At 36.9% G+C, this 24,134-nt stretch overlaps 3 protein-coding genes across 4 annotated transcripts; 1 reads left to right on the forward strand and 2 right to left on the reverse strand.

The window, feature by feature from the left end:
• Positions 1-698: 698 nt before the first annotated feature.
• On the forward strand, positions 699-8,399 carry erap1b (endoplasmic reticulum aminopeptidase 1b). The gene is made up of 18 exons (XM_082169439.1): positions 699-1,213; positions 1,304-1,442; positions 1,602-1,736; positions 1,872-1,992; positions 2,074-2,228; positions 2,702-2,815; positions 2,968-3,099; positions 3,191-3,322; positions 3,605-3,688; positions 3,764-3,921; positions 4,559-4,638; positions 5,048-5,231; positions 5,363-5,519; positions 6,498-6,682; positions 7,323-7,484; positions 7,561-7,701; positions 7,785-7,866; positions 7,972-8,399. The coding sequence occupies exons 1-18, from the start codon at positions 720-722 to the stop codon at positions 8,140-8,142; spliced, it is 2,826 nt and encodes a 941-aa protein (XP_082025565.1). The 5' UTR covers positions 699-719; the 3' UTR covers positions 8,143-8,399.
• Positions 8,400-9,551: 1,152 nt separating this feature from the next.
• Positions 9,552-14,706, reverse strand: gtf2h2 (general transcription factor IIH, polypeptide 2). The gene is made up of 15 exons (XM_082169444.1): positions 14,386-14,706; positions 14,108-14,185; positions 13,980-14,016; positions 13,775-13,861; positions 13,636-13,686; positions 13,500-13,554; positions 13,304-13,409; positions 12,214-12,304; positions 12,054-12,141; positions 11,851-11,958; positions 11,486-11,549; positions 10,692-10,795; positions 10,496-10,598; positions 10,382-10,421; positions 9,552-10,114 (listed from the first exon to the last, which is right to left on the reverse strand). The coding sequence occupies exons 1-15, from the start codon at positions 14,439-14,441 to the stop codon at positions 10,004-10,006; spliced, it is 1,179 nt and encodes a 392-aa protein (XP_082025570.1). The 5' UTR covers positions 14,442-14,706; the 3' UTR covers positions 9,552-10,003.
• Positions 14,707-14,840: 134 nt separating this feature from the next.
• Positions 14,841-23,053, reverse strand: oclnb (occludin b). 2 transcript variants are annotated; one of them, XM_082169443.1, is made up of 9 exons: positions 22,896-23,053; positions 20,129-20,257; positions 19,332-19,971; positions 18,950-19,117; positions 17,915-18,021; positions 16,456-16,554; positions 16,137-16,308; positions 15,756-15,797; positions 14,841-15,582 (listed from the first exon to the last, which is right to left on the reverse strand). In XM_082169443.1, the coding sequence occupies exons 2-9, from the start codon at positions 20,170-20,172 to the stop codon at positions 15,484-15,486; spliced, it is 1,371 nt and encodes a 456-aa protein (XP_082025569.1). In that variant the 5' UTR covers positions 20,173-20,257; positions 22,896-23,053; the 3' UTR covers positions 14,841-15,483. The 2 variants fall into 2 exon arrangements, with proteins under 2 accessions (XP_082025569.1, XP_082025568.1); XM_082169442.1 differs by having other exon boundaries at positions 16,456-16,557.
• Positions 23,054-24,134: the final 1,081 nt, after the last annotated feature.

A 24,134-nucleotide genomic window follows, 5' to 3' on the forward strand; every position in this document is an offset into this window, starting at 1 on the left:
ACACAAGGTGTTGTGCAAATGAAGCCCATCACCGAATGCAGAATATCTGAGCCGGATCGAATTGGTTTGGGAAAAAAAGCGAAAGCGCTCTCTTTCGGACACGCGCGACTAGTTGAAAAATGGTGATTTGCATTAGCATTACGCATTACGAACTGGAAATATTTACGGCTTGACTGCAGGACATGAATATTTTAAACCCGGAAGACGAAATAGCGCTAATAAGTTCCAAATGTTCTCACCTGATTCTACTGTCATAGTGTAATTATATATTATTGTTGCCATGTTGTCTGAACATGACATATTGTTTAATAAAAATAAAATAAAAGTTCCAAATGTTCTTCTACAATCAAAATGAACAGGTGCTAATATTGTCTTTTAAGGGTGCATTTGCAATACACATATAGCCTATACTTCTGTTAACATTGTTACACTCTTTACACCCTTTACACATATGAAACATAATTGATCTTAACAAATAGCTACTAAAAAGTACAAATAATATTTTTTTGTAAATTATTTTATGAGCATATCTGCACATGTGAATTTACAGTAAACACCCTTATTAAGCACAGAGTAAAAGTACCAAGGTTTTAGACAAGTTTTAAACAGAAAACAGAACTCAGTCTTTTTGTTGAGCTCATGGCTTGTTTTGTATGATCATTGTCTTTATAATACATGTTTACCTTTACCTTTTACAGAACTTCCAAGTAGTACTAGACATGAGTCGCTTTGCTCTGCTTGTGAATCTCATAGCCCTACCCATCGTTCACCTTTGGGCTGCAGTCACTCAAGAGCCCACTATATTCCCCACATCAAGCAATGGAGAACCATTCCCATGGAACAAAATGAGACTTCCAGACACAGTATCTCCCCTTCATTACCATCTCCTTATCCACCCCAACCTCACAAGTTCAGACTTCACTGGATTGGTACAGATCCAAACTGAGGTGCATCAAGACACCAAGTCTATAATACTGCACAGCAAGGATCTTCATATCTTCAATGCAAGGTTGCTAAGTTCAGATATGAGTCAGCAACAGCCCTTAAAGGTGCTAGAGTACCCATACTTCCAGCAGATTGCACTTATATCTGATAATGCACTGCTGAAGAGAGGCCATGTATATTCAATTGAACTGGAGTTTTCCGCTAACCTTTCTGAGAGCTTTCATGGATTTTACAAAAGCACATACCGCACCATCAAGGGAGACGTCAGGTGAGAAATCTTATGTAAACTCCTCAACCCTTTTTATTTATTTATTTATTTTTAAATAATAATCTGTTATTGTGTCATTCACATTCTCAGGGTTGTGGCTTCCACACAGTTCGAGCCGACTAGTGCCCGAGCAGCCTTTCCCTGTTTTGATGAACCTGCCTTCAAAGCAAACTTTACCGTGCGGATTCGCAGAGAAGCAAAGCATATTGCCCTCTCAAACATGCCTAAGGTGCCGAAATGTCTATAGAACCTCTGTTGATCAATCCCTCTATATTCCGTCTATAAAGCTTGAATAAATCATACTGCGACATGAACTATTAATCTGCCAGGGGAAGACTCTGATTCTTTTGTTAAGCATACTCTTCTTTCTTTTTTTTCTTTACTCCAGCTGAGAACATTAGAGCTGCCAGGCGGCCTGTTTGAGGACCAGTTTGATGTGAGTGTAAAGATGAGCACATACCTGGTGGCCTTCATTGTCTCCGACTTTCTCTCTATCAGCAAGACCAGCCAGCATGGAGTCCAGGTTAGAAGATAATTCGTCTCTGATCATTATGACCACTGAGTTAATGACAAAGCCCTGATGTACTGTAAGATCCCACCTTCATCATTTATCACTTTTTGCAATCCTGCTAATAACATTTATTTGATGTGAATTCAGATTTCGGTGTATGCTGTGCCAGAGAAGATCGACCAGGCAGAGTTTGCTCTGGACGCTGCAGTGAAGCTGCTTGACTTCTATGATGACTACTTTGACATTCCTTACCCTCTACCCAAACAGGGTTAGCTGCACATTCTTGTCTACTACTTAACATGCAAATTACAGATTTCTAGTTTCAGCATTTTTATAATCTACTCCGTAGATCTTGCTGCTATCCCAGACTTCCAGTCTGGAGCGATGGAGAATTGGGGTCTGACCACCTATCGGGAATCAGCCCTTCTTTTCGACCCCCACAAGTCTTCTGCTTCTGACAAACTGGGCATCACAATGATTATCGCTCACGAACTGGCCCATCAGGTGGACTTATGACATGAATTAACTGTTTTGTGTGTGTGTGTAATGGGGTAATAAGGCCTGTTCACACCAAGAACGATAACTATAATGATAACTATATTTGCATTCACACCAGCAGATATTGTTCTATTTATTCTAAGCACGTGGTTCAGTTTTATCGTCTGGCCCTTTAAATGCTCGAGCTCTTTAAAGCAGGATAGATTTTGATTGGCTGACAATGTTTTTATTGTTTATCAGCTGAGAATTATTTTTTTCTGAAAGTGATTCCAATGATATAATTTCTCGATTCTGTTATAGTTGTGGTGTGGACTCTGCTATTCTTTTCAATTCAAAACGATTTTTACAACTATATCTTTATCGTTATCTTTATAGTTATCACTCTTGGTGTGAACGGGCCTTTATAGTAATGATTGTAGTGAGTGACCTGTTACTGTGGTTAATCAGTGAATGGCTCATTCTGTGTCTGTTCTTGTCAGTGGTTTGGTAACCTGGTGACCATGCAGTGGTGGAATGATCTGTGGCTGAATGAAGGATTTGCCAAGTTCATGGAGTTTGTGTCTGTTAACATCACCAATCCTGAACTGCAAGTTGTAAGTTTTTGTAGAATTGTTGGCCCTTGCTGAAGGTCTGTTATCTTTTTCATATGAGCTCTTGGCTTTTATTATATATTTCCATAATGACCATATTAAAAGCACTCAGCAAGAGTTTGATGAAGATTTGTGCTCAAATGTTTGTGCAACAGGAGGATTATTTCCTGGGGAAGTGTTTTGAGGCTATGGAGGTAGACTCCTTAAGCTCCTCTCACCCTGTGTCCACGCCGGTAGAGAACCCTTCTCAGATACAGGAAATGTTTGATGATGTTTCCTATGACAAGGTGCATTATAAAACCAGTTCAAACTTTTTTTTTTTCTTTCTTATTTTTCAAGCTTTTTAAAAGCATGCTACAGTTGTGAATGTCATTTCAGGGGGCTTGTATTCTGAACATGCTGAGAGAGTTTCTGACCCCAGAGGACTTTAAACTGGGGATCGTGAGATACCTGAAACGCTACAGTTACCAGAACACAGTCAATACTAACTTGTGGGAAAGTCTGACCAATGTGAGTAAAAGTTGCACGCGTAATGCAAATGCATACAACTCTGCAGTAAACAGTGTGAGCTAATTCATTGGATGCGGTCACATTTACTGTTGTTCAGCAAATTTCCGCATGCGAAACCCAGTCATTTCAAAGAGAATACATGCAATCAGGAATTTTATATAAGGGCAAATGATTTCTCCACTGAGATTTCACATAGAGTTCAAGAACACCTTCAGAGTACAAGATCAAAATGTCTTAGGATGTGTTGTGAGTGTTAACAGGTTTTCAATGTCTCTGTTATAGGTTTGTGACTCTGATGGTCTGGACGAGGGCAGACTGAAGGGTGAAGAGTCTTGCCGGCGCTCAGTCTCACAGCCTGGAGCTTCTGTGAGTTGATTGGTCACATCATTAATCTAAACACTTTATACACTGTTTTTATTTCTGTGATATTGTATCTCTTAGAAATGGCACTCTGAGGATGAGCTGGATGTTAAGGCTATGATGGAGACATGGACATTGCAGGAGGGCTTCCCACTCATTACAGTGGAGGTCAAAGGTCGCGAAGTCAGACTAAGTCAAGAGCGTTACCTCAAGAGTGACGACCTCTCACAAAAATCCAGGTTATTATCAAGTATCTACATTGTTTTCTCTTCCTGTTTAAACTGACCGTGATATTTTTATGATTTATTTAGGGTTTATATTTTTGAAAATGTGATCACAATTGAGATGTATTGCAAGTCAAAATAAGATGTCATTCTCTTCTGACAAGCAAGGAGTTTTCTTGCTGGAACAGCAGTGAATAATACATCATATCATGAACAAGATGAATGATTATCAATGCATGAATCCCAAGGCACTCAGAATGTTGTTGACTATTTTTGACACGGTTATTCACACATCATTTTTTTTAATGATATCCCTGAATGTGGCCAGAGATAAATCATTTACAAAGTGGAATCACACAGTAACACAAATGTCTCCTTTAGGAAGGTTATTCAACAACAGTATCTCACAGGATCAGTATCTCATTGGATCTGTACTAATTTGCATAGTTACATTTTTCTCAACTGTCACTGTCACTCATATTACCACAAATCATGAACTCTCATTGAAAATGAAAACTTCCATGCTTGTTCACAGGAAGTTGAATTAATTTCGGACTCTTAACTTTCTTTTCAGTTTTTTTTTATTTATTTTTTTTACACTTGATTGTAAGTTTGGCTTAATCTTTAGTTCCTGATCTTTTGCTGTTTCCAGCTTCCTGTGGCACGTTCCATTGACTTACATTACCAGTGGCTCAACGACAGTGCACCGCTTCCTGCTTAAGACCAAAACAGGTATTTGTTGGAAAACCATTATTTGACAATATTTTTAATTTTAGTAATGTTATATAATATATTGTTTCATAATAATTTAATTATATTATTTTTGAAGTTTTTGAAATGTCTTCACTGTACACTCTTAAAAATAAAGGTTCTTTATTGGCATCTATGGTTCAATGAAGAACCTAAAACATTCATGTAACCTTTCCTTTGCACAAAACGTTCTTTATAGTGGTAAAAAAGTTCTTCAGATTATTAAATAGTTTTTCTTAACCAAGAAAAAAAATGGTTCTTCCCTGAAAGGTTCTTTGGGGAATCCAGAATGGTTCTTGAATGGGATCACTGTGAGAAAACCCCTTTTGGAACCTTTATTTTTATGAGTATAGCGCTGAATTCTGACAGATTGTTGTATATGTCGTCATAGACGTGCTGTATCTGCCGGAGGAGGTGGACTGGATCAAGTTTAATGTGGACATGAGTGGATATTACATTGTGCACTATGAGGGCTCTGGCTGGGATGACCTCATCAGGCTGCTCAAACACAATCACACAGCGCTCAGCAGCAACGACCGGGCCAGCCTTATCAACAACGCCTTCCAGCTGGTCAGGTCAGTCCTCATCTTCTATATCATATCCATATCAAGAGTCAAACAAGTGATCAAAAGTACTATACTGTACAATAAAAGTGTTGGCAATTTCTCATGCCCTGGTTGATTTAAACACCTGGTGTTTTGGACAGTGTTGGCCAGCTTCCTCTGGATAAGGCTTTAGACCTGACCCTGTATCTAAGCAAAGAAACTGAGATTATGCCAGTGACACAGGGCTTCAGTGAGCTTGTGCCTCTGTACAAACTGATGGAGAAAAGAGACATGGTGGAGCTGGAAAACCAGATGAAGGTCAGTGAGCGGTCATTTATATTTGATCTTCTGGCTTGTGGATTCATTCTTTTATGATTCAGGCTCGAAATCAGCTTCTAACCCTCAGCAATTCTGAGAATCTGTTATAATTCGTTTGACATTTCATGATTCATATAATTAAAGGGATAGTTCACCTGAAAATGAAAATTCCGTCATCATTTACTCACCCTCAAGTTGTTCCAAACCTGTATGAGTTACTTTCTTCTGTTGAACACAAAGATACTATGGAAGTCAATGGGGTCCCATCAACTGTTACCAACATTCTTTAAAATTATCTTATTTTTTTGGGTGAACTATCCTTTTAACAGGATGTCATTTAGTACAATCTCAGTGCTGTCAAATGGAAAGTTTAGAGGTCAGAAAGATTTTTTTAATGTTTTTGAAATAATCTGTCATGCTCACCAAATCTACATTTATTTGATCATAAAGACAAAGCTGAATTTTCAGCATCATTACTCCAGTCTTCAGTGTCACATGATCCTCCAGAAATCATTCAGATATGCTGTTATGGTGCTGAAGAAACGTTTCTTATTATGATCAACATTGAAAACGGTTGTGCTGCTTAATATTTTTGTGGAAACTGAAAGGGTCATGAAAAATCTGGAAAAATTGTGATTTCAGGCCTAAAATAGTCCTGGAAGTTCCTAAAATTTGATAAAATGTGAACTTTCTGTAGTAAATTTTGTTTTGTTTTTGTTATGCTAAGCTGTAAAAGATTTAAATGGCTAGAAATTGCTCTTTGTAAGTACCAATCTGATAATGTGATTTTTAAAAATCCAGTAATCATGAATAACTATAATTTTTTGGGGGGGTTGTTTGTTTTTGTTAACTCTCTATTTATCATGTTTAAGTAAAGCTCTTTAAATTACCATTGCGTATGAAATGAGTAATAAAAATGATCTCTCCATGCTGTACATGTGTACGTGTAACAGATGTTGTTCTGTCTCTGTGGTCCAGGGCTACATACTGCAGCTGTTCAGGAAGCTCATAGACCAGCAGTCGTGGACTGATGACGGCTCTGTGTCTCAGAGGATGATGCGGAGCTACCTTCTCCTGTTCGGCTGTGTGCGGGGTCATCCTCCCTGTGTCAGCACCGCCACCCAGCTCTTCAACAAGTGGAGGGCCTCAGATGGGAACATGAGGTCAGAGGCCATCTTTGTCTTTCCCCTTCTGAAACACTTTACACTCTTACCATTAAAGGGATAGTTCACTTTGAAATAAAATGTTGGTATGTTTTAGCTTACCTCAAGGGCATCCAAGATGTAGGTGTCTTTTTTTCCGCAGTAGTTTCAATTTTGATATTTTTAGGTCAAACCGTTCTTGTCTGTCAGTCATATAATGCAGGTCTATGGTCACTGTCTCAAAGAGCATGCACAGAGTCCAAATTAAAACAATTCCCCATCGTCCAAATTAAACAATTCCCCATCGTAAGTACACATTGATGGCCTAAGACACGAAACGAGCGGTTTGTGTGAGAAAAAGTACAGTATTTATATCGTTGTTACCTCTTGAACACAGCCACGTCCAAGTGATCTGAGAGCGCGGGCGGGTATAGATATATACAATAGAAGTCGCCTTGGCTACTGCAGTTCATTGGAACGAAACCGTAGCCAAGGCGACATCTAGTGTTCGTTTCCTGCGGAAAAAAAGACACCTACATCTTGGATGCCCTTGAGGTAAGCTAAAACATACCAAAATTTAATTTCAAAGTGAACTATCCCTTTAAGAAGATCAAGAAAACTTTGGACATTTAATTTTTTTGTCCGTCCTTCTGTCCTCTAGTCTTCCCAATGACGTTACTATGGCTGTGTTTTCTGTTGGCGCCCGGACTGAGGATGGCTGGGAATTCCTGTTTGAGAAGTACAAGGAGTCCATGTACGTCTCGATCAAGAGCAGGATCAAGATGGCCCTCACGACCAGCCCTCTCGATCACAAGTTAAAATGGTAAGGCATTTATATATACACATCAGCTTAAGAAAATAAGTTCAAATAACTAATGTCATCTTTTTCTTTCTGTCAGGATGATGGAGCAGAGTCTGATGGGAGAGGTGATGAAGACTCAGGATCTGCCGTATGTTGTAACCTCAGTCAGTAAAAATCCTAAGGCCTATAAACACGCATGGGACTTTTTACAAGCTAACTGGGACTCCCTGATTAAGAAGTGAGGCACACACTAGTGGTAAATAGTCCACTATATAATAGTAGTATATAGCCCCTTTCATGACTTCAAACATTTGTTTATAGGTTTGATCTCGGCTCACACTCCATAGCACACATGGTAGTAGGAGTGACCAACCAGTATTCCACCAGAGAAATGCTAGCTGATGTAGGTATTACTCTTTATTGAACCCAAAAAGTAATTAGGAGCTTTCATCAGTTTGTGATCAGAAAACTATTGTATGACATAGAGCGTGTTTCTCTACTCCGTCAGGTTCGTAGTTTCTTCAGTTCCTTGCGGGCTGAAACTGGAGCAGAACTGAGATGTATTCAGCAGGCTCTGGAGAACATAGAAGAGAACATCCGCTGGATGGACAAGAACCTCCCACTACTGAAGGCCTGGCTGCACAGATCAGCAGACCAGCACAAGAATACAGAATTGTGAAGCACTTTTACTGTAAATGTCTGAGGTGTAAAAAAAAATTATTTGATAAGAACTTTGGTGTGTTAAAGTGTGTGACTCTGAATTTTCTGAATACAGGGTAAATATTTTGAATAGCTGTACCATTTCTTAAAAAGGTCGAATTTAAGATTTTCGTCAGTCCCCAACATGTAGTAAACATGTAGGAAACTAAAAGCATATTGGATTGGATTCCCTGTTATATCTTTTATTTTGTCATTAATACAGTTTTGTCCTTGCAATGATCTGTTTAATTCTTGAAAGCATAACTTTATGCTCCAACACTTCAAATGTATATACCAGCAATCATTCATACAGTCTGCAAAAATAAGCCATGCAAGTCTGTGCAGTTTTAGTTTTTTTAAATTGCTTTGGCGCAATTTTCACGTTACATTTTCAAAACTATTCGTACTAATATCACAATAGATCATAAAAGTGAATTTTTTTCAAACATTTCAGCATGTTTTCAATTATGTTAGTACAATACAAAAAATCACGAAGTATTCTTTTCACAACACAAAATAAATGTTTCTGATCTGAATGGTTAATGAATCACTTGGTACATTTATAGAACTCTATAGATACATTCTACTTGCAATGTTCAGTAGAGATGAACAAATCCAATGAATTATTTTTACACTATAATATTTGCAATTTGCGAACATAGAGCAGGATATAGTACAAGGGAGAGGAAACAGTCAATGACTGTGTAACATCAGATTGATCAGAGATGCATCCGAATGGAGACAGATGCCATCAAATATAGAATTTGTTACAGTATGCCATGTAATACTGTAAACAGATTACCATGGTAGAGACTGTCGCATTACTGTAACTCTTATAAAGGTCAACTAGTCAACAACAGGATTCAGTCATATGGCACAGAGAGAACATTTACTGTATTGGCAGCATGCTCTGTTCTAGCACAAAACCTCATGGCCGTGTCATACTTCATCACACCTTTTAACAAACGGAATAGATACTATTACAAACATGTATTTATGTTATGCAAGTTAGGTAATGTAAATGTATTTTCTAATGTGGCATCTGAAGCCTGTGTTACTTTAATTATTTCTTCAACAATGATGATTTGTTGAGAAACATGTATATTGCATTGTTTCCTATTAAAAGAACTGATTGTTAAAAGTACTAAATTGAAAGATCATACTGTTGTGTTTCTGTGATTAGACCAAAGGTTCTCATTACATATTAGAATAAGCATGTGTTTTGAAACTGATTATGTGGACTGAAAATGTGTATAACCGTAATGAAAGCAAGGGATCAGGTTTTGAAAAAAAGACTAGCTGTGTTACAAGTGTGATCCGTTTTGTACGAAGAGTTTTGAAAAAGTACACCTTGTAAAAATAGTACCAAAGCGAATAAAAAAAAAACTGTAAATCTTTAAAAAGTTTTAATTCGTTTAAACAGATAGTCTAAACTGGTCATGTACAGGTTTGCTCATAAATTAATGAGCACAGGCAAGTACATTAACATGGCATATAAAGTACAAAATACAGAAACAGCTGTCATGTTAAGTCTATTACAAATACAAAATAGGAAACTGGAAAACAGCACAAAAATGTTTTTCTCTGTAGTTTCATTTGGTCCAGTGAGACTCTTTTCCCCATAGGGGGCGCCCCTACATACAGTTACAGCTTGATGCATGTAAACCGAAAACCAAAGTAACATGATGCCAAAGAACGGACGATTGTTGGCTTTCATTACCTTAATCCTCAAAACTGACAATCAGTGAGAGTCTAATTCTGTGGCTGATGGCCTCCTTCATCTCTCAGTTTCTATTTGTACTTAAGTTCACAGAGATGTCTTGTAGTCAGGCCATCTTGCATCAGGACCTCCCGTCAGTCTGCATGCAGCCGGGACAGGAGTGCAGCGTGTCATGTATGAAGAGATCACACTCAACACAGAACACTTTTTTACATGCTAGACAAGTAAACACCTGCAGGGAGGAGAAAACAATCAGGCGGAATGTTATTATAATCCCTGACCAAAATGCATGTTTAAGATGTTTTAACTGAAAACAACTTGTACTGAAATATCTTAAAATATGTCAGTGCCATGTTTTGTCTCAAGATTTACACAAGTAATGTGTTTTTCTAAGGCAAGTTTAATTGAACTAAGGCATAATCCTGGCTTAATCTAAACCCTGTCTGTGGAACCAGGCCTTAATGTTCACATATAAAATATTTGAAATGGAAAAACTTACACTTTTGTCCTTCAACTCTCCTTGGCAAGCTTCACAGAACCTGAAAAGACATAGATTAATGCTATGAAATGGACTGAAACGAGACAGACCGATCACAGTGAGTGCAGAGCTCACCTCTCTCCCTTATACTCCTCCAGTGATGTCTCCTGGAAGGCCTCCAGGGGGAAGAGGTGGTGGAAGGAACGGGCCAAGTGTGGAGCGGAAACTAAAGTCAGACCTGCACCAGAGAGAAGACAGACTGAGAACTGAACACATCGATGCTCTGAAGATTACTGTAAAGACTGAAGAACAGGGACATGCTGAGACCCACCACACACTTTACACTCCACTGGCAGCTCAGTGTATTTAGCTCTGCACTGTGGGCAGTAGAAGCCGCCGAGACTGAGTACTGGCTCACCAGTGCTGTCTAGGTGCCTAAAATATTACAAAATAAATTAGATTTAAAATTGTAATTAAATATAATTATACATAAAATCTGAAAAAATATACACCAAATCAGCATATTAGAATGATTTCTGAAGGAACATGTGACAATGAAGACTGAAGTAATAGCTACTGAAAATTCAGCTTTGCCATCACAGGAATAAATTATATTTTAAAATGTATTAAAATATAAGTTTTTTGAATTGTAATAGTTACCCCTGGTTTCACAGACAAGGCTTAAGCCTAGTCCCAGACTAAAATTCATGTTTGAACGGTTTTAACTGAAAGCAACTTGTACTGAAATATCTTAAAATATGTAAGTGCCATTGTTTTGTCTCAAGATTCACACCAGTGATGTTTGTTTCTTAGGCACGTGTATAAAAGCTACGTAAATGCCCTATTTGAACTTAAGCCTAATCTAAGCCCTGTCTGTGGAACCAGGCCTTTGTGCTCACTGTATTTTTGACCAAATACATGCAGATTTGGTGAGCATAAGAGACTTCTTTCAAAAACATAAAAAAATCTTACAGACCCCAAACTTTTAAACATTAAATCTAATGTATATTATATACAGTACTATTATACTATGGAAAAACAAATGTAACATTAAAAACAGATTTAAAATGATAAATAAATATAAATGTAACATGATTAAAAAATTCATCTTTAATCTTTACTCACGACATGCTGAACGAGGGTTTGGCATCCTGATCAGACATGGAGGCTATGACATGCTGGGGGAAACCTAAGCAAATTATTACGTGCATTAAAGATATTGTAGAAGAATACAAATTATATATTGAAGCTTACGCTGATACATTATTTCATAGAAAAGCTTTACATTAATGTGCAGTGAAGACTAATATAAACAAAATAAAATGACACATTTCAGCAGAACATTCACAAAATTCTACACATTTATTAAGTACTTAGGCTAATTTGATTACACTTTGAGCTACCAGCAATAATACTTTTAATTTCAACTCAGTGTAAGACATTTCAGCATGTTTAAATGGTTTAAATATGGTGAAAATGACAGTGATTACCCATGCGAATGAGGGAGCACTCAGAGGAGGAGCTGGCAGGAGGAGGCTTCACATGCTGCATCAGAAGCTCTTTAAAATGACTCTCATCCAGTATCACATTGTATGTTCCTGTCGGGCAAAGCAGAATATAATTTTTTTTTTTAAATGTAAAAAAACATTGACAAATGAAACCTGTAACTGTATATAAAAGTAAGACTACCAACCTCCGGTTTCTCTTGTGAGAATAGTACACACTCGGACCTCTGCTGACAGGCCGATCACAGACACTCTGATTTTCAAACCATTCAGAGTCTGTTGATATATTAAAACACATTCAACAAATCTTACAAACCATTACAGTAAGCAGCCTTTATTCAAACTCACTTTGATAAGCTCATAGATGTTGGCTGGGTCACAGGTAGTGAGACTGCTGAAAATAACCAGGATTTCTTTGCTTGTATGAGCAGGCATGTGTCTGCATGAAAATAGAGATATGAGATATTACTGTGGTAAAGGGACATGTAGATGATCAAGACAATGTGTATATGTCTGTACAACTTTCAAGCATACAGCTGTGGGTACAAATCCAGCACTACAACTAAACTGTAAACAACATATAAGGTATTTGCAACAAAAAAAAAAACAGGTAGATGGAAATGCCAGGATGCGCATAAATAAATTAAAATTATCATTAAAAAAAGTATGCGCTCAATTGAGGTGAATCTTTTTCTAATTCGATAGGAAGACATGAGTATAAACTATGATTGGAAACACTATTACGGAGTAAATCCTTTGATGCGTGTGTTTGCCTCAACAGTGGATGATCATAAGTCATTCTGAAATGCCTGAGTCTATCATCAAAATGGTTGGGTATAACCATTGTGTTCCCAAACACCAGACATCCGAATGCAAGATAACATGACAAAATGTATTGCGTTTCGTCTGATTTGAGGCACAAGTCATTTATGATGTATGAAAAAAGATACAAATATTGTGCACTAATTTACTATTTTGTCCTCTTGAACACAGGATGGAAACAGTGCTTTATTCATGAATGTTTTATGCGATTTTCCAATTTTGTGCATAAGTTACAGGTACACTATGTAACTTTTTTTTGTTCAAAATGTAAAAAATTTATATAATGAGCGAGTACATCATGATTCCATCTTCCAAACCGTGTTTTTGTCTTATCCTGAATGACTACCTTTAATATGTGTTTATATTCTTCTGACTGTTTTAGACAAGGTGGGACAACAACCGCTGCATAGAAGCTCAGTACCTGCGTGACTCGTCATATACATAAATAGAAGTAGCTTCGGCTACAATGTTCGTCCGCAAGATGCATGTTTTGTTTATCAACTGCTATAGTGCCAAAAGTTACATAGTGTACCTTTAAATTTGCAACTTTGGATGGAAACATAACTACTGAGTGCACTGCACGCCCCTATAACCTCTCTGCTGACATGTGCCTTACTTCAGAGTCTGCATAGCCACGTTGAGAGAGTTGTAGAGGGACGGTTCACCGACACATGTGGAGTCCACAGCTTTCTTCAGAGCTGCTATATGCTTCTTAGGGTTCCCTAGTAAGAGTAAAATAATGTGAACTGATGATGATGATGATAATAAAGAACACTTCTCAAAACATGCAAACATAACACTAATGTATCAACCTGCAAGATCAGTGAGCTTTTCCGCCCTCTTGTTCTTGGTGGCAATGATCCCTATCTGTGATGATACGGTACAGTTAACAGAAGCTGCACACTCAGTGAAAAATCACAGATAGATACAGAGAGTCAAGTGCATTACCTGACTGATTGGATTCTGGTCAAAGTATTCCTCCACAAAATACTCCATCAGCTGAAGAATGTAAAAGAGCAATTTTGACAGATTTCATATAGGCTAATGTTAGCCTTCCATACTTCACTGTAGATGCAGTGCAACTAACCTTCAGGGTGGAGGTCAGCCTGTTGGGCTTAAGGTCTTGATCTTCCATTGATCTAGATGAGTCAATGATCACAAAAAGGTGCCGCATCTGGGTTTGGAGGAATTTAATGTGGTTTTATGATCAGTTGCTGATCAGTAAACAAAGATAAATAAATAAATAAATAAAATAGTGCCATAACTATGGAGGACAGTAAATTGCAGCTTACCATCCCAAGACGAACTTGTCCATGACTCTCAAACACTCTGCAATGTGATAGACAGACTGTAAGTGAGAATCAAACCAAGATACAATAAGCTCAAACTGATGTTTATATTCTGCATTTGAGTGCTGAACCTTTTCCTCTTTGCCTGGAAAAGAATGTCCTCCACAGTAGCTTTGAGAGATCCAGACTCATCCTCCTTCAGCACCTCCCTGACAGAGACACGCGTCAACTGGTCATTCCAGAATATGTGCTCTCTCATGCACTTTAATAAATAACACTGCCATAGTTTCACTGAAAATATCAGTTACTACAGAAATTGTATTTGATTGGCTATTTGAGGTAAACGTTGTATTTTTAAAATAAATATTTTTAATTAAGGCACGCATAAAGCACTTTCAACGTCTCTCACCATGTCCGTTCGTATCCTCCTTCCCAGCGTTTTGTTCTCTCTGGTTCTTCATCCATGATGTAGAATTTTTACAGACTGTCAGCTTTCTTTGGGGGGAATGTTGTCAGAACTAACTTATTCTTCTGAAACTCTCTCTTACGTTGTATAGATTTTCGAAATGTACCTTGTAACAGCAAATAGAGCAAAATGTCTAAAACCTGGATTTTTGTATTAACGACATAATATGTAGCTTGCTCAGTGAACTATAAAAACAACAGTTCACGGTATTACTTTCGTGCAACCCTTGTACGTCGATTTGTTATGTCCCCCGGTACAAAATGCAAACACTAGTTCCGAGTTGTGGGAGATCCTACGTGTTCCACATAGATCCATAAAACGTAGGTTTGATTGTTATAATTTGCTTTTAGTTGTCCCCTTTAATTAAATGTATAAGCTGAAATGAATACAAAAAGACATTTTGAAGTTGAATAGCTTTACTTTCCGAACACAAATACCAAAAAAAACAACAACAAAAAAGTACTATAGGCTGCATTCAACATCATTGCCTGCCACAATAAAATTGCTCAACAATGAATATATATATATATATATAAAATAGTCTGAAAGAGGCTAATTATATAATTTAATTCACACCCGTTCTCTAGGTGTGTACTTAAACAACAACAACAACAGGGAATATATTCTGGTGACAGATAAATCAACAAGTTAAAACAAAACTATCAAAATTATAACAAACGACGTGTATTAGAATGCCTTTGCTTGGAGATCCCTGAAACTACAACAAAAAGTGGTCACAGTCTTGCTCATATTTAAGATACATTTACCTTGGCTTGACTAAAATTACTACAGCAAAAAGATAAAAGGTTAAGAGACATCATCTAGCTTTAAAAAAAAATTTAAATACTTCATAGAAACCACTATATTTTATCAAGTTTAGTTTGGCTCAAAAGCAAAACCCTGTCTTTATAAAACAGCAGCCATACATTTTCTGGATAATAATACAATGACACAGATTTTTAATACAGAAATATAGATAAAGTCCAGATAAAAAACATAATGTGACATAATGTGCCTTGCTGAGTGTCCAGTGCCAGGTTTTTATTGTCTGTGGTCATAGTCGCTGACCCTTCTTTTGATGAGGGAGAGTTTTCTCTTTAGCAGTCTACACCTTTTCTTTTTCATCTGATAGTCTTGAGACTGTGAGAAAGGTAACAGGTCAGCATTTATATTTACACCTATACACTTCTATCATAATTATTATCTGCAAACTTCATTTTAAACAATAGTTATTTTAACAGCTGTGACAAATCATGCAATTATTCTATAAATATTCTAATCTGAAATTTTATGAAAGATTATGAAGATTTTACCTTCTTCAAACTTTTGAGCCTGTTGTATTGATCCATGGCATCCTTTTTTAGAGAATAAAAGAGAATAATATATTAATGTAACATGTTTGACTACGACTACGACTACTACTAATCAGAATAATCAGAATAAATAGAGATCTTTTTCAAATTAATTTTTGTTGCTGTTTTTAAAGGTGGAAGAGATACTGTGAAAAATAGAGATTAAGTGACATTATACTATTAGATGGACAATTAGACTTGCCACTCATAACCTTAGGCATTTGAATTATTGTGACAGACAGAGTCTGCTCAGCAGATCAAGCAAAATCTGCATATTAAGAGTCAGAAGAATGAAAGAGATCCAAACTTTAGAATAACTTTTCACTTTTATAGATCACATACCAGGAACTGTGGGCTGCCTTCCTGTAATCTGTCCAGCTCTCGATCTGCATCTGCCAAGCCCTGATTAATATCATCTAGCTCGGCTTGAAGACGCTTATACTCCATGTGATCTCTGTCAAACTCTCTCTTGTACTCAAGCCTCTCCTGCTCATTAATGATGGGAGGATACTCACTGAGAGCATGACAGCATGGAATAGAGGTAGAGGGGAAAATGGGACAAGAGTGATACTGATTACATAGTCACAAATGCAGAGTATTTATAAAAATAAAAATAAAACACATTGTTATACTACTAACTATAACTTAAATATTCTCTCACGTTTCATGATCAGTGTCCAGCTCATCTCCAGACTCTCCAGTTTCATAGTGTCTTGGTTTGCCCTTCAGTCCACTCAAAGAGCTGGTCAAGTCAGAACCACTACCGGAAAAAAAAGATGCGTTTAATTAAAAATAATAATATCAATAGAACTTTTGTTAATAACTTGGGTGTGATGTTACAATTTCATTGCAATCAACGGAGTAAAAAAAACTTTCTGTAATTTCAGTCAGTTCACAGTGGTGGAACTGGTTATTCATGTTCATGAAAAACAAAACCCATCAGGTCCCATTCATACAGGGACAAGATTTCCTGGATTCCTTTGCTCTGTGGCATCTAGTCTAGTGACAGGTTAAACTGACCTAGGCCAATCATTGTCTGTGCTCGCTTTGCTTATTAACAGAGATGGTCATTTGCCTACAACATGTGACTGTGTAATTTTTTTTTGCTATCATTAAATTGCATACATTTGCATAATGATATTGTCATTATAACAATTGACCAATATTAAAGGGGTGGTATAATGCCTCTTTTTACAATATGTAAAATAAGTCTCTGTAGTGTGTATGTGAAGTTTTAGCTCAAAATACCCCACAGATGATTTTTTACAGCATGTTAAATTTGTCCCTTTTTGAGGGTCAGTAAAAACAAGTTTCATGTGTCCCCTTAAATGCAGATGAGCTGCTGCTCCCGGCACAGAGGGCGGCGCTTCAAGAGCTCTTGTGTTAGCAGTTCCGATTACCTCATGCAGACAAGCACTAAAATGTCAGAAACTGTTCTGCCTTTTATGTTTAAACTGGAGTCGGACAATGATGGAGAGACTCAAGAAGAAGTGACAACATGTAGAATGCAACAGGACGTTTCTGAATGGTTAGTTGATGAACTTATGTTGCTGATGTGGTGTTAACTATCTTCAATTAGAATATTCTGTCATGAAAATCGATAAATCGCTCGTGTGGGAACTGTTCTAAGATGCCTACAGAGTGACATGTAATTGCATTTGTGTTACGTACTGTATTGCATGTGAAAAGACGGACGCAACAGCTTGAGCAGACTCACAAATGTGCTCGACTACAACAACTCTTCCTCTTCTCATGGACTCACCCCCTTTGTTGCATGTTCCTGAGGGCGGGGTTTATGTACATTTTAGGGTTAGTGATGTCACTAACCCGGGAGGAATGTAGTGTAGTCCCTACCAGCCGTTGTAGTCCTTAAAAAACTATTTATTTAAAAGCAAACATCTCCCTTTGCTTAGAACTTTGAGCGTTGTAACTTTGCAGATGTTGTTTATGCTCAAACAGCAACATTACACACTTATAATTAATAATTCATATCTACAGTATATAACCAATCATATTCCTAAATGGTCAAGCCCAATCCAGACACAAAAAAAATCCATTGAGCAAAGTCTACAGAAAGACGATAAGTAATGTATTTTCTGCTCTTCACTGAGAGAACCTACCTTGGAAGGTAAATTGGTTTTTGGCTGTAAACCATCGGCTGTGCAACACTGATTTTGTCATTGGGGTCATTGACAAAAGCCTCTGGATCTCCAGACACATTATTAACCTGAAGAAAAACAAGGAAAGACTGAGTTCATATCTGGACATTTTTAAAGAAACTTTACTTTAGGCAAAAACACAGTACGATAAATATTTAAGAAGTATTCAGTTCACCCTTCAGCTGTTTTTTATATTTAATTTTGTCACAGCTTAGAAACATAATGTGCATTTAATGTGCCATTTTTATAATACGCCACTCTTGCATAAAAGCCAGCATGACAACATTTGCCATCTCAAAATATTTTCACCCATCATTTGGTAGTCTGTAACTCATTTAAGTGTTTTGCTGTCTGCCTCTTTTACTTCAGCGTCTCTGTTTCCCCAATGCAGTCAGTCTTTTTGTATGGTAAACAGTCTGGACAAACATTAAAAGGCAGGCAGAACCGGTTCCACCACTTCCACAAATACCATCATGACCTAAAGGACGAAACTACCACTGCTCACACAATGAATTGTGTAAGAACAAAGCCAATGGAGTGACCTAATAACTCTAGAAGATGGTCTTTTCCACCTACCAATTCATAGACTTTTAAGTCACTGTTAATTTTTTCATGCATTCATGAGAGATCGAGAGAGATTATGAGAGATCATAAGAGGACACACCCAGAAACTAGACATGAAAAAATCTCTGTGTGTCTTCCTCTGAAACTTCTCTTCTTGGAAGAGTCTTAAATAGCAATGCTCTAGTGTAGACCAACAATTCTCCTAAAATGGTGGGGCAATTATAGGCACCACAAAGCAACTCTTGAAAACAAGACAACAAGCATCAAGAAGCTCTCTGGGCTACATATTGCAGTAGTACAACCCAAGTACTACAAAAAGTATTACATTTCACGACCTCATGAATCCATGCGTTGTACTGAAAGATTAAAATCACAAACTGATTTTTTTGAAAAAATCATAAAATGAACACAACAGGTGAACAAATTTCTTACCCATTCCCCAATGCCCTGAGAAGTGAGGCCATCGGTGATGGTCTTCACATCATACCACAGAACGCGGTCCCTGCCGTATCTCCTCATCTGCCCTCGGGTCTTCACCGCAAACACAAGTAGGATGATCAACCCAACCACCACCAGAAATCCAAGTACAACGGCAATAGCCTTGTAGAGAAGAGAAAGAAATAACACTTTAAATAGCATCAAAAATTAGATCACAATATAGAGGACAATGTGGCAGATATATTCTATATTTGCATAACCAAAAAAGCTGACTCTCAACTTGCATTTTTGCACAATAGAAAGGAATTAAGTTGGGTCTGATAATAACCAACCTGAACTGAACAAATACTAGATTATGAAAACTGCCCATGCTCACCTCTTCAGGCTCCACTACACAGTAGTGGTATAAATATTGATTGAGGAAGATCCCAGAGGCCTGATTTTGGTTCTTGTATTGTGCACACAGCTGCAATATCTGGCTATACATCATGGATCCAGATGTCTGAGAAGTGGGGTTAATAGCGACCAGGTACACGATGCTAGCGATGAGCATGAGTACAGCCAGGATGGCACAAATGATGATGGAGGCCAGATAGAATGAGGGAGACTGTGCAGTGCTCTGCCTCGACACCACCAGGATGAAGATGATGAGCACAGTGATAAAGGTGATTCCAGCAATTGCGATGATGAAGCCCTTGCCTGATTTCGGATCCATGTACGCGCCTCCTCCATAGCCTCCGACACCCCCACCAATTCCTCCGACACCCCCACCAATTCCTCCGACACCCCCACCATAACCTCCGGCAGAGCCACCCATCCCAAGACCACCAAGCCCCATGCTGTCTGCATCATAGTCCCATGCAAGTGTGGAGGCCACACAGGCAAACATAGCCACACACATAATGATTATGATGATGCACAAAATCTTCATCACACCTGGGGGTGATGTCCAGCGGTAAAAGTGAAGCATTTCATCAGGGTGGTAAGAATGGGTGCGACGGGAGGTTCTGTGGTGACTGAAAGGATAAAGCGAAACAACATGGATAAGTCAAAGGGAACATTATCTGATTGTTTTTTAATAAAAATATCATAATACCATCAGTAAGGAGTCATTGAAGAAAACTTGTCTCTACTGAAAATGTATGATTTTAAACTCTCTAAAATGCGACTTACTGTCTGCCGCCATATGGGGGAGGGCGACTTGATTTTTTCGGCATGATGTCAGCTTTCTGAACAAACTTCACAGGGTGATCTAAGTGAGATAGAAGCCAACAGAAGTTTTCCTTGGACACAGAGGTGACCCTGCAAGAAAGCAAGATAAATTAATTAACCCAAGTGTTAATGACAGGTACATGTCAATACAACTGATACTAGGGGTGAAACGATACCCTCGTGTCACGATTCGATGCATATCTTGATACTGAACTCACAATACAATATTATTGCGATACTCCAAGACATACAGTAAAAGGTTAACAAAAAATGTAATGTTGATTAAAATGCTAAATTTGGTATTACAATGGCGGTGGAAACAAATAGGCTTAGACTTGGTGATGATAACGCAATGCACAGGACAATGGTGACACCAGAATAATAATAAAAAATATTCATGATTCTGAAGCTGAAAATACAGAATTATTTTAGACGAATATGTTTGCACTTTCACTGACTAGATATATTTAAAATAATGTAGGCCTTTTTTTACTGGTAACATCAGACATTTGGCATTATCAGAACACACAAATATCCCCCCATTGCATTATATATAGTAGTTTAATGTAGTATTGACACTAAAACTCTTTAAACTTGAGTTCTCCCCTCACACAATAATTTTAATTTTGGCTGAACTATGCACAATATAGAATTACAGATTGCCACTATTCATTTTTGTATTGTGATATATTGTGAAACAATATATTGTTACACCCTAATTGATACTAGTCACTGATCACCATAACATATTCAAGACTCTATATCCATACAAGTCAGATACTAAAGCATAATTTTATGACTCATTACTGTCACATGATGATAAAACTCAAAAGGTAAGATTTGAAGGAAAGCATGGGCCATTAAAAAGACAAGCTCAGGTTTGTGTAATTTTATAAATATTTACAAGACATAACCTAATCTACAAGAATCATGTTCAGACTTTGTTTCGCTGTAAATCTGGCAGTCCATTTACAGAAAAAAAATTACTGTCCCAAATGTTTTTCCAGTCATGTTTGAATCTTTGGAAAAAGTGTTCTGTTTGTTGAAAACATGAATGCCTTTGGCTTTGATATCAACACACATAGCACTTGTCATACTGGTTGTGTGCTTGCTTTAGACTGTGACTTGAGAGAATTCCATGACTCTGTGACTTCAGGATCAAAGCCTGAGTTGACAGAGAAAGTTGAAGATCAGCATCATGGTACCAACAAAGACTGACTAAATTGGTTTGGTTTTGTCAACTTGAAATGAATCCTGAGTTTGTTCAACTACCCTCATGGTACAAGCCCCTGGTCTCAAGAGAAGTTTTACACATAGTTCCAAGTTGTGAAAAGGAAATAGTTTCAGTGTTTCTGAGAAGCTTATTACAGATATATTATCACCTTCACCAACTCAATCCAAAGAACAAATAAATACAAAATTATTAATGTTAAAGGTGTTGATATAAGACCACTTCACATAATTTCTTTAAATAATTTTTTTTTTTGGTAAATCCAGGGTATAAACTTGTTTAAAATGACTTTAAACTTGATAATATTGCAACTTTGCAATGTAGAAAATAGGTTTTAATATATATATATATATATATATATATATATATATATATATATATATATATATATATATATATATATATATATATATATATATGTATATATATATATATATATAAAATATACTGAACGCATTTGTTTTTTTTGTAGGGCGTACTTTTCGTTAAATTGGTCAAAAAACAGCACATCTCTGACACAAATGTGTAAAAGAATCTTAACTGTGTTGAGAGAAATAACACAGGTTGAGCAAGTAACAAAATGTGTTGTCCTCATGGCACATGGAGGTAAGAACTGAAGGAATGTGTTGTTTTTAACAATTATATTTACTGGATTGAATTAAAATGCATCCACATATTTTGTTGATCCTGGAACAGCATTCCTGCTCCAAATTTTAGCCCTTACAATATCCCTAAACCTAACCCTACCCATAACAAGGGGAAATTACTGATGTAGAAGCACCTAACCCTGGTTGTAAGCCTAAACTTGACATTAACAGTAAACTTGTCCCTCAAATCTGATTGGTCCATTGGAATGTTGTTCCAGTAGCCTATCATCAAAGATGTTGATCCAGACACATGTTGTACTTGGTGAAATCACATTCACCTCACACCCTGCTCGTATAGGACAGGGTGTAGCGACAACACCCTGACTATCACTGTATTTTGAATTAATTTACTGAGTGTAGGGATTAGTAGCAGATTTTTCTAAAATTCTTTAATTTATATCACAGAAATTTGAGAATATTATAATAACGTTTGAGATGTAATGAACAATAAATATTCAGTTAAGCAAAGTTTGTTAAAGCACTCCCTATATCGTCAGTACTGCTGTTTGATTAAATGCAGATTCGAAAAAAAATACCTAAATATAGCCTAACTGAACCTGGCACCTGGAGTTTTGTAACCCAATAACCACAAAAAAATTGTTTATTAAATAAAAATAATTTTTTTTTAAAAAAGTGTAAGGAGAAAACCATGTTTGCCAAAGAACACAAATAACATGATAGACGCTTTAGAGTACAACTATTTTCATCTCTAAAAATTAGTACCGCGCAACATAATTGTGCGTATAGGCTTATCAGTAAAACACATTTAACAAACCTACAAGTCAACTGGGGCTACTTAACAAACAAAATAGATAGGAGTACATAAATTAATCGTATCGAGGAAACTCACCTCCTTCCTTTCGAAAGCACTCAGCGCTGGAAAATATGTTTGTACCTCTTCCTCGCTCTTTACAGACGCTCTTTATTTCTCGGAGCTGAAAGCGCTCAGCCTCCTTCAGGAAACGCCCGCTGAGAGTTTAATTGACCTGCCGTCTCTCTAACAACAACACATCACTGAAAGCACAGGTGTAGCCACGCCCTTAATGTGTGACAGATGCAACACGAGCCCGTTTCATTTGCATATTGATTTTCACAACATACAGGGTAGCTTTATTTTATGTTAGAAAATCGGTCTAACATAACTAGTAGTTTTTAGACAACAAAGATGGGATTTCGGTCTATAATGCTTTAGGACATTTGTTTTCAAACTGTGGTCCGAGGACCCCCAGGGGGCCACAAGGAAGTTCTAGAGGGTCCGTGGAAAAGTTTAGAGAAAAACTGTGTAATAAAATTTACAAATAAATACATAGATAAAATAAATGAATTACATTAAAATAGATTAAAAAAAGTAACGTTTACAGTATATAATAAAAAAACAAATGTTCAAATAATGTAATAGAAATTTAGAAAAAAAATCCACTTTTTTTTCAATTTTGTTATAGTTTTATTTAAAATAAATAAATAACCATATTTATAATAAGTGTGTCTTTATACCATACACTATATAAATGTATTTAATAAAATTGATCTTATTTGAAGGTTAGGGTGGCAGGTATAGGCTAAGTATACCACATTTGTAAAATATAATTGCAGTAATTAAGTAATAAAATGCTTGAAATTTAAGAATCTCAACATTCAGGGAGTTCCTGCTCCAATTTGAAAACTAATCTTCTACGTCATATGCACGAGTTGAAAGTGATGTAGAACACCAAATGGATTTTTGACCGCCCAAATCATAAACCTATAAATCTGGAATGCACTCCAGTCATCTTTAATTAGAAATAAACAGTTTTTGGTTTTAACTGCTTTGCTAATTGTCTGAGTCTCTTGTTTTTAAACATGTGGCTCAAAAGTATAGTGTAATTATGGTTTCAATTAGCATAAAAAAAAAAACACATCAAAGCTGCTTTAAAAAAAACAAAACAAAAAACAAACATAATTATTCTAGATCATTGTTCTAGATTATTACACACCATATTCAGTATTTATGAGACATAAATCGTGGACAAAAATGTATATGAGCACCTTTTCTTCCTGGAGTCCACTGCAGCTTGTAACCTGATACCTTTAGAGCTGTCAAGCCAGTAAA

Source organism: Leuciscus leuciscus, assembly GCF_965113295.1.
Source record: "Leuciscus leuciscus genome assembly, chromosome: 5".
Taxonomy (NCBI): Eukaryota; Metazoa; Chordata; class Actinopteri; order Cypriniformes; family Leuciscidae; genus Leuciscus; species Leuciscus leuciscus.

Bases quoted from the DNA above. Each gene is read 5' to 3' on its own strand.
- gtf2h2 (XM_082169444.1), bottom strand. From the start codon at position 14,441: ATGGATGAAGAACCAGAGAGAACAAAACGCTGGGAAGGAGGATACGAA. The intron at 13,862-13,979 runs GTAAGCTGCAAT...CTCCAAACCCAG, and splicing joins GACAAGTTCGTCTTGGGATG to ATGCGGCACCTTTTTGTGAT. The intron at 11,550-11,850 runs GTAATCACTGTC...TAATTTGCTTAG, and splicing joins GTGCTCCCTCATTCGCATGG to GTTTCCCCCAGCATGTCATA.
- oclnb (XM_082169442.1), bottom strand. From the start codon at position 20,172: ATGCCGAAAAAATCAAGTCGCCCTCCCCCATATGGCGGCAGACA. The intron at 19,972-20,128 runs GTAAGTCGCATT...TTATCCTTTCAG, and splicing joins CCCCCATATGGCGGCAGACA to TCACCACAGAACCTCCCGTC. The intron at 16,558-17,914 runs GTAGGTTCTCTC...TTTTTTTTCCGG, and splicing joins AAACCAATTTACCTTCCAAG to TAGTGGTTCTGACTTGACCA.
- erap1b (XM_082169439.1), top strand. From the start codon at position 720: ATGAGTCGCTTTGCTCTGCTTGTGAATCTCATAGCCCTACCCATCGTT. The intron at 1,443-1,601 runs GTGCCGAAATGT...TCTTTACTCCAG, and splicing joins CCCTCTCAAACATGCCTAAG to CTGAGAACATTAGAGCTGCC. The intron at 7,867-7,971 runs GTAGGTATTACT...CTACTCCGTCAG, and splicing joins CCAGAGAAATGCTAGCTGAT to GTTCGTAGTTTCTTCAGTTC.